Source organism: Pimephales promelas, chromosome 7, assembly GCF_988280905.1.
Source record: "Pimephales promelas chromosome 7, fPimPro1.hap1.1, whole genome shotgun sequence".
NCBI lineage: Eukaryota > Metazoa > Chordata > Actinopteri > Cypriniformes > Leuciscidae > Pimephales > Pimephales promelas.
Window position 1 is genome coordinate 14,858,322 of NC_142775.1, and position 13,461 is coordinate 14,871,782.

Here is a 13,461-nt window from a genome sequence, read left to right on the forward strand (position 1 = left end):
CAATGGATCAATGCATACGCACCATGGAGTCGTAGCCTACTCTGTACGGTCGTCTCTTATCACATCACACTTTTTCGGACACTATTTGCCCCTGTCATGAAAACGTGGAGATCTGGCGTGACGGGTGTAGTGTCAGTTCTTATTGATTTGGACTAAACAACGCAGTTTTAAGAAGTGTGCGAAACATAGGCTACTTCAAGTGGGGTCGTTTATTTGAAACGAACTTTTTTTGTTTAGAGAGAAAGAAAGAAATAATCAGCTAAATTATTAAATGTAAATTTAGTTGGGGGCACATTTTTTCGAGGTAACGTTACAACTCGTGCAAACGCAAACTGTCATCTGGCGCCACTAGCTAACGTCAGTTATCTAAAATACTTTTTTTTTTTTTTTTTTAAAGCTGAACACTTAAGTTGTAACACACATGTGATATATTAAAGTGATACATAATAGTTCTTGTCATGTTTTATGGACCTATATCGTACGAAACTGAAGGCTCGCGAGCAGCTTACTGTTGTTATGGTTACCTCATCTAGCGAACGCGTCTTCTGTATATTTGTCGACAGGTGAAAAAAACGCTCTCTGATTAACTAATCTAACTTTTATTTAGTGCTGAAACTTTGAAACCTACATAGGCTAGCCTATACGACAATTCACCTTGACGTCACAACAATAATAGACGTTCTTCCGGGTGGCAAAAGCCGAAGCGTCCCTATGGCAACACTAGTAAATTGCATGGAGGGAGACACACCGCCGGCAGAAGCCTAATCTACATTTCAACAGTTGATTCAAGAACAGACGTGGTGGAAATTCAGACATAGTTAACATGATCATTAAAGCTTAGATTCTTTGATCTAGAGACGTGCACTCCCAACGCACTAGACTAGGCGGTAATGCACTCTGTGTGTGCGGATTGCAGGAGAATAAAACGATTCGCGGGACTCCCGCAAACTAGAAATATCTATGAATAAAACAAATAAAAACGAATACATTTGTATTCATCTGTTGCAGAAAAGCAACAAGAACAACTAAAACAAAATAGAAATGACTTACATGGCAGAGTTTCTTTTTAGAACGTGACTGCAGCGATGGGCGATGTAGCCAATCACAGACATTTGTGTTGATTTATTGAACGCATTGGCCAATCAGAAGCATTTACGATGAAGAAGCATTTACTCACCGCTCAAAAGAAAGTAACATAGAAAGCAATAGAAATAACTAAGTTAGTTGAGAACGTCAGTTATATAACGACCCACGTATTAAAATGGTTGGGTTTAAATCGGGCTCAGGCTCATAATTAGTAGATGACATGCACTTTTGACGACGTCCACTCGCTTTAACCTCCTCACCCACAGGTTCTGCTGGATAGATTTACTTTTTTCTGAAGGAAATCGATAAAAAAAACCTTAACCTACACCTTTTGCTGTATATCTGGTGGCGCAACCCCAAACACAACATATTTTCGCTGGATCTCTTCAGTTAGTCAATGGAAGCCGCTCGCGTTCTGCCACCCGGAAGTATCGCGGTGCCTATTGTTTACAAACATTCTGAAATGCCCTATACTGTAGCCTATACATACGTGCGTGCTTTCATTACGTTCACAATCTTTTTTTTTTCTTTTCTTTTCGCTGGGGGCTTGAGCCTCGTAATTTATACCCAGAGGTGGTTTGTGTTTTGAAATCTATGAATTGAAATGTTGCTCACCATTACTCCCTCAGCCGTTTACGTCCTCTAATGTGCTCTAGCCAACTGGGGCTTTGTCCCAAATGACTAGGCTACTTTGTATAGCCTATTTAATTATTTAAAGACCTCTATGTATTTATACTAATGTAAAAATAGCAAAATGCGATTCTCTTTCCCAGGGAGTTTTTACTTCAATAACTGTTCTCATTTCACCCTAGCCCTAACGTTACTTTATTAAAGCAGAATGCGAAATGCTGCAATGAAAAACTCTAAAGGGCCAGTTTTACTAGCTCCTTTTTAATGAGATCCACGTGTGGAACTAACTTTGATTTTCTTTCCTTGTTTTGAATCACCAGCTGACAGCAACGTTGTTTCTTAAATCGGCTAAATAATAATAGCCTATCCCTAAAATAATGACTTCAACACACCCTCTTTAGTGTAAAAGCGATTTAGCTATTTGGGATCATAGACGTATGTTTATAAAGTACGAATAATTCGATGACGTTTAGTGGTCAAATTTTGAAGAAAAAAAGAAAAAAGAAGCTGTTATCTGTTATTATCTGTTTGGGTTTCGGCTGTTCTTGCACAACAAAAACACCAACATTCGTGGCGTGGAAATCGATTATAACTTGATAAGTATAGGCTAACAATAGTGGTTCTACATCGTTGGATATTATGCAAACAGCTACTAAGCCGCTGTTGCCATGGTCACCTCCTCAAGCAAAGGTGATTTGATATCTGTTCTCGAGCGCAGACTGACAAACTTTCGTGGCTACTGAAACATTATTTGAAAACACTGCTGAAACGTTATTTGAAAACACTGCTGAAACGTTTACGAAACAAACTTGTAAGACTCCCGACCTTTTCTTTGAACTAAAACCCCAATGGTTTGCACGCTGAAGTCTTAAATTGCTTGTAGTAGCCTAGTCGAGATCATGTCCAGATCTAACAGCGTGAGCCCACCCGGCGCTGGCGCTCCTGTGTTGAGGGGAGGGACGGAGCACAGATCCGCTTGGGGCGAGTCTGAGTCCGTGGCGAACGGATGTCCATACTCGGCCAGATCCTCCTGCAAAAAGCTCATACGGTCCAACAGTCGGTGGAGAGAGGACGATGACTTCGAGCTACAACCGGGCCGAGCCACGACCACTGTCAGCCGGGTTAGTTTCAGATCCAAGTCTGCTTGGCAAGAACACGGAGAGGAGAGTCGCAACAATAACCGCTCGTCCCCGAGGTGCTACCGAGATGGAGAAGTGAGACCCAAGTCCGTGGAGGTGGGTTTGGAGGACAGGAGAACCAAGTCCAAGCCAGAGGAGGAGCTCATGCCTGAAGTTAACTTTTCCATGAGCGCGTGCTGCAACGGCGTGATGCAGATTTTCAAATCCAAGAAGTTCCAGTCGGAGAAGTTGGAGAGGCTTTACCAGCGCTACTTCTTCCGACTCAACCAGAGCAGTTTGACGATGTTCATGGCCGTTCTTGTGCTGGTGTGCGCAGTGATGCTGGGGTTCCACTGCGCTGGAGGAGTGTGTCGGCTCACTTACGTGGTGGTTTTCTCCGCGACCATCGTGCTCATCCTCACGCTGATTGTCTTGTGCAACAGGAACGGCTTCCATCAGGATCACATGTGGATAGTTTGCTATGTGCTCATTTTGGTGGTGCTGGCTGTACATGTGATCGGTGTGCTCCTGGTGGAGCCGCGGAGCGCGTCTGAAGGCATCTGGTGGACCGTGTTTTTCATCTATGTCATTTACACACTTTTGCCGGTGCGGATGAGAGCGGCGGTCATCACTGGAATTATACTGTCTGCCATACATGTGCTGGTCTCGTGGAAGTTGAACGAAAGGGACGTCTTTTTGTGGAAACAGGTGAGTGCAGTGTGCTTTCATTACTTTATTGCTTGGGTTTGAAGTAATCCCTTATTTATTTATTTATTTATTTATTTATTTATTTATGTATTTATTTATTCATTCATCCATTCATTCATTTAGGCTACTTGAATACGCATGCCCAGTCAGTGGTTGTCATTTGACCGTTAGTGATTCGATTAGTCTATTTAGATATAGCTACACAATTCCGTGTGGTAGCTACTCTTTTCTGTCAACAGTTGTGTAAACAAGAAGTTAGAAATGAGATTTTTTTCAGGTCGTTCATTTTTGTCCCTCTGTCAATGAAGATTCCGAATGAAGTCAAAGCATCATGCTAGAAGAATCACAGCAGGGACTGACAGCCAGTCTGGATAAGGCTGTTTGAGGGGAGCGGAGTGACACCCTCACCTATTTCAAGTGTTCTGTAATAACTCCGCTAGCGCCACTCCATATTTTCAATTTCCCATTCCCTGCTCTTTTATAGAGTTAATTTAAGGAATTGCTTGTGTGTTAAATGATCACAGCTACGCACGCGCAGTATTGTGCAACATGCAGAAAGTTAACATTTTTTAACATTTATTTAATTTTCTGCAATTAATTTACTGCACTGTTCAACTGCTTTTAACTATTTAGTTCTCCATCTGTTGAGAATTTCAGAAGACCTTTAGAAGAATTGCCAAACATTTCAGTTAAAGTTTAAGAGTTTGTTTATGGGGGAAAAATACTTATTATGAGTCTGAAATAATGTTTATTAGTGAACGCTAGGTCTTTATGAAAAGCACTTCGATGTTCTTGTGGTTAATTCTGAAAGCAACAAAAGTTGATGACTCACACTTGTTTTCTCTGCAAAGCCTCTAGTTAAGCACTTACAGTTTCTTAAATTCTGTTCAGTTTCTCTCTTTTTGGGTGACTTGGTCAAGATAAGTTGAGTGATGGAGATGTGTCAATGAATGCAGTCTCTGTCTCTTTGTACTAATGTTGTAGTGAACCTGTGCAGTAACATTTGGCAAAGAAGGAAAACAGTCTTTTTTAAAATGCAATCAAATACAAAGGCACTGTAAAAAATATTTTCAAGATTTGTTATCACAACATATTTTCTTTTGTCAAATCAACTTTATAATAATTTATTTAGTTGAGATAACTTATTATTTTGAGTTTCTGATGATTAAATTAATCTCCATTGTATTAACTCACTTTTTCCAGTTCAATCAACTTAAAAAATTAAGGCAACCCAGGTTACTTACTTTTTTAAGTTAAACCAACAATATTTTTTTACAGTGTAGTAATCACAACATTTTAATTTTCTTTTGTCAAAAAATAATTTAATTAGTTCAGATAACATATCATGTTGAGTTTCTGATGATTAAATCATTCTCCTTCATTGTATGAACTCACTTTTTCCAGTTCAATGAACTTTAAAATTTTGCTGCTTTTAACATCATATGCGTTAAATTTTGAGTTACTTAATTATTTTTCTAATGATTTATTAATATAATTTTTCAAAGTAGGTAATGTAAACTCTGTATACTTAACCATGCTTAGTTGCAATCTTTTGACTTATTACATTTTATAGTAAATGTGCTTTAAACTCCCCTGTCTTCAGATATAATTGTTTTCATTGAAAATACAGACTCTTTGAATGGTGTGTGTGGGAACGGACTGCTGTGTTTGTTTCTCTTTCCACAATGCTGTTGTCTTTAGCAAATCAGATCTCTCTCTGTTTACACGGGACCTAGCAGGACTCTCCAATAATTGTTGTTTTATAGAAATCCTGGGATGAAGGATGTATTAGGAGTGCTCTCATAGATGACTAGCCTTCATCTGGCTGTGATGATCTGTGCTGTCCTGCTTTTTATGAAGTCAGAGTTTTTGGGGAATGAACGACAGCTGTAGAGATCAGGTCACTTTTATTGTTCCTCGTTTGAGATTTAAAGGCCGTTCCGGGTTCAAAATTGATTAGTCTTTTTAGGATTTTCTTTTTTTTTTTTTTTCTAAAAGCATTGGGAATCCACTTTTGGAGGTGTTAGAGCTGGCACAAATAAAGTCCTGATGAGTACAGCATCTAATTATTTGCAACTTCTAGGAGCAAATTCTTTAAAATTATGACATTTTGCAATTATTTTTAGTTGTATTTTAAATTCCACAAGTTGCCTTCCACACCATCTTTTCATTACAGCAGAACCAGGCTACTAGAAAAATGGCAAGGATAAGAAGACTTCAAAGGTGCTTTTCAGGATTGTCTTACAGATCATTGACAGTTCACAATCTCCAGCTCCATTTCCCCCGTGTGCTTCATTAAAGCTTGAGGTGGGACTTAGTTAGAGGAACTAGCTTCCCCTAGGGGGGAAACAGAAGAGGTGGACAGTCCTGCATGGCACATCTCTAGTTGTAACATGGTTTGTGGCTGCTTTAATCGAATTGCCCCACTCTATAAGATGCAGACTCACTGGAATTCAAAACAGATGTCCTCCGAGTCCTTCTTGAAAGAACTGCTATTAATTTGCCTTTCTGAGTCAACCCCTATGGAAGCATTAAAGTCACCATCAAATCAGAATTGACAATTCTTTCTTTTTTATGGAATACTGCAGTAATTATAAGGCGCAGTGAATAAGACCCAGAGAGACCCAGGTTCGAATCCACTGTGAGACACCAATGTGTCCCTGAGCAAAACGCTTAACCCCTAGTTGCTCTAGAGGCGTGCGACCTCTGACATATATGGGTCAGTGACGTTTTAGAATTTCAAAACAGTAAAAAAATAAAAATTAAAGGACAAAGTAAATATAGCATTTTTTGTGTACATCTATGTGTATATTTTTTGTTTTTATTAGTGCCCTTTATAAAAAATAACAATATATGACATTTTAATGTGTTTCTTTGTATACAGTCCTTGAAAATGTCATACGGTAAAACGAAGTGATTTTTAGGAATAAATTAAATTTAATATTCATGACACAGTTAAAAACAACCATGAATGTAATAGTTGATCTGTAAGTATTATATAACAAGTTGCAAAATATAACCACCTACACCACAAATACTAGATATTTTGTTTTTTAACAACCACAGCATGTCATCTATGGACATTTGTTCTATTTTTTTGCAAGAAATTAGTCAAAAATGCCTTGAAGTTATATATATGTGTATATCATACTAGCTCTCCTCCATTATTTTCATGAACCTTGTAAACAAACAAAGTATCTATTTTTATTTCTTTTAAAATTCAATGTTTTACCATATGACATATTTTGTTTTACCGTATGACATAGTACAATTTCAATGTTTCATTGCATTTTTAATGTAATAAATTGATGTAGGCCAATTCAAAATGATTTCAAAGAAACAGGCATCTCAAGTGAACCTTTTTTTTAACAGTAGAATATATTTCCCAACACATGAAAATTTCTTTTAGTCAACTCAACTCTCTTTCAGTACAAGGAACACATGGGACGTGCTATATGTAAAACATGACAATATCAGTTAGATTTACAACTGTGAGATACACACACACACACACGTGAATAATATATCTACAGTGGGGCCAAAAAGTATTTAGTAAGCCACTGATTGTGCAAGTTCTCCAACTTAGAATAATGAGAGAGGTCTGTTATTTTCATCATAGGTACACTTCAACTATGAGAGACAAAATGAGAAATAAAATCCAGGAAATCACATTAGGATTTTTAAAGAATTTATTTGTAAATTATGGTGGAAAATAAGTATTTGGTCAATAACAAAAGTTAAACTCAATACTTTGTAACATAACCTTTGTTGGCAATGACAGAGGTCAAACGTTTCCTGTAAGTCTTCACCAGGTTTGCACACACTGTAGCTGGTGTTTACAGTGTTTACTTTGTCTCTCATATTTGAAGTGTTCCTATGATGAAAATTACAGACCTCTCTCAACATTCTAAGTTGGAGAACTTGCACAATCAGTGGCTGACTAAATACTTTTTGGCCCCACTGTATATAAAGCCACTTTCCAGAAACATTGTGATGCTGACTTCAACTCAGGCCTATAGATAAGATACTGCCTATACTGACTAAACTGGCACATCCTAACATTACTGGCATCATATACTCTCACATCATATACCCTTTCCCTCCTCTTGGCTAGGTTCTCCTCTCTAGCTGCAGGATCTGCCCTTAGCTTTGCACGGAAACATGCACCCCTCTCCTTACTAGAAAAAGGCATCTGTAATAATGTGAAAAAATGCTTAAAATAGGCAGAAATATATTATATATGTTAATATTAATTCATAGTAGTCATACAAACTATATATGTTATATAACTATTAAGAAATAACAGTTAAATGCTCTGTGTCATATGGTATAACAACATGTCATACGGTAAAATCGTTTGTCTGTATGACATTTTTTGTTTGCCCTTATGACAATTTTGTGCTGTGTCATTTATAACAGGCAGTTGCTTGGCCACCTCCTTCCATCTTTACCCTTTACCTTGACTTTTAAACTTTATATTTCACCTGTAAATAAATATTTTTTCAAATTTTAAATGTTTTAAACCCTTTTTTGACGTTTGACCATATGACACCCAAATCTGTGACACATGTAACTCACTTGGAAAAGGTGAAATTACCCCAAATGTAGGAGCAAAATCTTAAACTTGCCTTCAACTTGGCTGGTCTTCAGGGGTCCTCTGAGTAATGTCATCATATTTCACATGACTTAAGTCATTAATATCCAGTTCCAAAATGGCTTCTAAACTTTGTTTTACCGTATGACATAGGGAAAATGTGTTTTTGCGGAACAATTTGTTTTAGATACAAATGACATTTCTGAAAGGACTATCTTACTGATACTTTAATATGCTTATCTTAAGACTTGAAAAAATATGCCAAATGAAAAATTGTATCATTTTTAAACATTTTTAATAATTTTAAATACAATTGTCTTAAATAACTTTAAGTGAATTCCGTTTGTCCGTATGACATTTGACCACATTAATAGTCTAAAAATTACCTATTTTTGAAATTTCACACAATTAAGAACAGTGAGGAGGACAGATGATGTGAGATTAAAACATGTATATAATTTTAAACCTATTTTATATTATTATATAATATTTATTGCTCCTGGAAGTGCAAATCAGTGCGGCACGTCACTGACCCATATAGCAATTGTAAGTTGCTTTGGATAAAAGCGTCAAATGAATAAATGTAAATGTTATATGGAATGAATGGGGAAGGAAAGATTATTAAAACTTCCGTTTCATTCTGACTTTAACCTTTCAGCAGGCCATGCTGACTACGTGCTCTGCAGAGCGACTCGCTCTAGGGACTAATGCAGAGCTCACACAAGATCTTTTGATATACTGTCGACTTTTGCTGCACTGTTACATTTTCTGTGTACTAAATAGTGTTGACGCATAAAAAAATATGACATGCAATATGTCTTTAGTCTCTACATGAAAACATGAGTAGGAAAGTAACACTGTTAAATTATCAATAATGCATCAATGTTTTCTAAAAAGAAACATCAAAAAGGAATGGCTGCATGAGTTATGCACTGAAACAGGTATTGGTTTAACGATAAACATTTTATTTTTACATTTTCATACCGTTTCTACAGTGTTAATCTGTAGACCTAAGCATGTACACTCACCTAAAGGATTATTAGGAACACCATACTAATACTGTGTTTGACCCCCTTTCACCTTCAGAACTGCCTTAATTCTACGTGGCGTTGATTCAACAAGGTTCTGAAAGCATTCTTTAAAAATGTTGGACTATATTGATAGGATAGCATCTTGCAGTTGATGGAGATTTGTGGGATGCACATCCAGGACACGAGGCTCCCGTTCCACCACATCCCAGAGATGCTCTATTGGGTTGAGATCTGGTGACTGTGGGGGCCATTTTAGTACAGTGAACCCATTGTCATGTTGAAGAAACCAATTTGAAATGATTCCAGCTTCGTGACATTGGTGCATTATCCTGCTGGAAGTAGCCATCAGAGGATGGGTACATGGTGGCCATAAAAGGATGGACATGGTCAGAAACAATGCTCAGGTAAGTCGTGGCATTTAAACGATGCCCAATTGGCACTAAGGGCCTAAAGTGTGCCAAGAAAACATCCTCCACACCATTACACCACCACCACCAGCCTGCACAGTGGTAAGAAGGCATGATGGATCCATGTTCTCATTCTGTTAAACGCCAAATTTTGACTCTACCATCTGAATGTCTCAATAGAAATCGAGATGCATCAGACCATGCAACATATGTCCAGTCTTCAATGATCCAATTTTAAAATTTTATTTGTAGTGGAGATGAGTGGTACCTGGTGGGGTCTTCTGCTGTTGTAGCCCATCCGCCTCAAGGTTGTGCGTTGTGGCTTCACAAATGCTTTGCTGCATACCTCGGTTGTAACGAGTGGTTATTTCAGTCAAAGTTGCTCTTCTATCAGCTTGAATCAGTCTCTGACCTCTAGCATCAACAAGGCATTTCCGCCCACAGGACTGCCTCATACTGGATGTTTTTCCCTTTTCACACCCTTCTTTGTACCCCAGAAACCCTAGAAATGGGTTGTGTGTGAAAATCCCAGTTACTGAGCAGATTGTGAAATACTCAGACCGGCCCGCCTGGCACCGACAACCATGCCATGCTCAAAATTGCTTAAATCACCTTTCTTTCCCATTCTGACTTTGGAGTTCAGGAGATTGTCTTGACCAGGACCACACCCCTTGAAGCAACTGCCATGTGATTGGTTGATAATTGCATTAATAAGAAATTGAACAGGTGTTCCTAATAATCATTTTGGTGAGTGTACATTGGTGTTTTAAATATAGGCTTTTTAATATTATGTGAGTGCCTGGACGTATGTATTTATTTAATGAAACATCCACTATATTTATGTGTCAGTTTGTATTGTGTTGTGAGGAAGTAGGCAATCTACTTTATTGTAGATGTTGTTTGGTTACAATACTTGAAGGTGTTACAAGTTTCAAGAGTAGGCTTACAACTATATGTGTAAGCTCTGGGAAAGTTGACGTTTTTTATTTTATCTTTTAAAATGCAGCCGTAGGAGTGAGTTTGTGTTACCTCTCAAGATCCGATTCTGACATGTCTCTTATAAGTGCAGACCCTCAATTGTGCTTCTTGTATCTTAGCAACCAAGGCCTGTTCTTGCAAACAACATCCAGAAGCACTCAGGTCTTCCCTGTGAGAGGACCCCTGCTTTTCATCTCTTAACCACCTCCAGTGAATGTGCGATCTTACCAGAGGTTCAAATTGAGATAATTAAGGTGCAAGTGCCCCTGGTGCCGTGGGCCTTTTCTCTCTTCTCTCCCCCCTTGTGTTGTTTTTTTTTCTTTCCTTTTGTCAAGGTATATATGAAGATAATCAAGCTCTGATGTGTGTGGGTGGCTGCTCTCTTAAACAATGGCTGCAGTATATGGCTTATAGTTATAATAGGTGTCTTATTTGTAGCCACATCTTGAGGCACATTACAAAGTTATTTATATATATATATATATATATATATATATGTCATATATATGTCATATATATGTAAATAAGATGTCTTATTTGTAGCCACATCTTGAGGCACATTACAAAGTTATTTTTATATATATATATATATATATATATATATATATATATATATGTGTGTGTGTGTATATGTAGATATGTGTATTTTGTATATCTATATAAATACACACATGCATACAGTATATGAAAAATATTATTTATATATAAAATATTTATATATAATATAAATTACATATAATCTATATACAGTATATACATAAATATTTCTTAAGTATATACAAGCATGTGTGTGTATTTGTATATATAAAATAATTATACACAGTGCACCCACATATATTATGTAAACACAAACTTTTATTTTGGATGCGATTAATCGCGATTAACTAAATATTGATTTTTTTTTTGTGGTCACATAGCAAGTGCCAAAACCTTTACCAAGTTTTGTACCATTCAGAGGAAGTAAAAAATTATTAAAATGAAAATATTTTTGTCAACTGAGGGATATTACATACGTACATATGCATGAATACATACATTAAATCAACAAAAACTTTTGTTTGTTAGATGTGATTAATCTATGTGATGGCATTTATACACACACACACATTTAATATATTTTATATATATATATATATATATATATATATATATATATATGTATATATAGCTTAAGAGCTCTACTATACTATGCACAATAAAAGAGAAATAAACATTAAACACAGGATGAATGACGCTTCCTCAAACACACAATGACCCCAAACTACATTTTTAAAGGCGCTACTGTCAAACTGGGACACATTTATTGGGATTATTACTTAAAACACATTACATTGTTATTCAGGCCTTATAAATTAAATACACAATAGCAATATAAACAACAATATAAACAATGACAACAAGTCAATAATATAAACTTCACTTTGTTAAGAAGGGGTGCAGGGACAGCAGATTCAACCCACCCCCTCCATCGCCTGCCCACAATTTTATATTGCTTATTTCATACAAATTTAATTACATGATTATTATCATCATTAATATTATTCTGTCAATCTGAAGTTAGCAAATTAATTTGCCAGCTATCTTTTTTATTTGCATCTTTTTTAATGCAAACATATTGTATGAACAAAAACGTATAGGGTTACATGCAGGCTTGTGTCTTCTGAACCATCTCCGTTGACGCATTTAGTTGCGTAACTTTGCGATCTTGAAACATTTTCCATGTTGATTTCTAACTATCGCTCAACATCTCAACACTCTCAACACATTTTCGGTTCTTGAATTGATGAATCTGATGAGTTACATGAAATAAACAGTATTTGGATTAATATATTGGCAGACATCTGGTCATTTTCATTGTTGATATTTTGTCAATATTTAGCAACCACTCTCTACTGCTCTCACACAAGATGAATGCGAGATGCACCACACATGGAGCCGATTATTTCTGTGGAGACTCTGGAATGCATCCGGATTCAAACCAAACTTGGCATGTTATTTTTATTGCAGAACCACCCTCTGTTTCTCCTTTATTTGTCACCCATCTTTCTCTAATTTGCTCTCAGAAATAAGCGTTGTTGCCGCCTACAAAATGTGTATTTGTTGTTAGATCCACATAGTGTTGTCAAATCATGTATGTGCTAATTTTATAACTGTACATGGGAGGCTGAATCTACTGGATGTAGGCTGATATTCAATATGTTTGTCATTGTAATTTTAGTGTCAACCTGGTGTGTGAGTTGCCTCTTTTAATTTCTTTTTTTAAAATAAATGTTGGGGCAAGTATCATATTATCAGTATTTTATGTTTGTGTACATTATAAAACAGTAGCAATATTATTTATGTATAATTGAACAGAACCAGTCTAAAGTTTGGACACACTTTCCCATTCGTGCGTACAAACTTTTGACTGGTACTGTATATATAACACACAGTACATAAACAGAATATATAAACAGATGTTTTGCAATGATTACTCAAATGTGGTGTTCAAACACTTGTTGTGTGACAAAGAAAATGGAGGCAGGGTGAATGTTTGAATGAGAATGATACATTTGAGCTGTATAGTTTGCATATTATATTCTAAATACTGTTGCATAATCTTCACTAATGACTTTGTCTTTTAATTTAGTCACGCTATATAAAAAACAAATTGTATCAATAAATGTATCAAAAGTGTCAATGGCAAAACCTTAATTCCTCTACTCTCTACCAGTGCAGGAAGAACTCCGATCTTTTAACTAAAATAAAAGTAACACCATAATGAAAACGTGTTTAATTACACATAGCCTACAGTTCTTTTATGCTATTTTAAATAAGATTTACGCCGATTTACGTCACGGTTCTTAAAAATGCATGCGAATTTGAAACAATACTTTAATAAAATGATATATGGTATTAAACTCTAAAGT

At 36.5% G+C, this 13,461-nt stretch overlaps 1 protein-coding gene across 4 annotated transcripts in view; it reads left to right on the top strand.

The window, feature by feature from the left end:
- Positions 1-1,558: 1,558 nt before the first annotated feature.
- The window catches only part of adcy5 (adenylate cyclase 5), a 115,889-nt gene continuing 103,986 nt past the window's right edge, over positions 1,559-13,461 (top strand). For all 4 annotated transcript variants that reach the window (XM_089133120.1, XM_089133122.1, XM_089133121.1 and 1 more), the window contains exon 1: positions 1,559-3,542. In XM_089133120.1, coding sequence (XP_088989246.1) covers positions 2,616-3,542 — 927 coding nt within the window. In that variant the 5' untranslated portion in view covers positions 1,559-2,615. The remainder of the gene's footprint in view (positions 3,543-13,461) is intronic.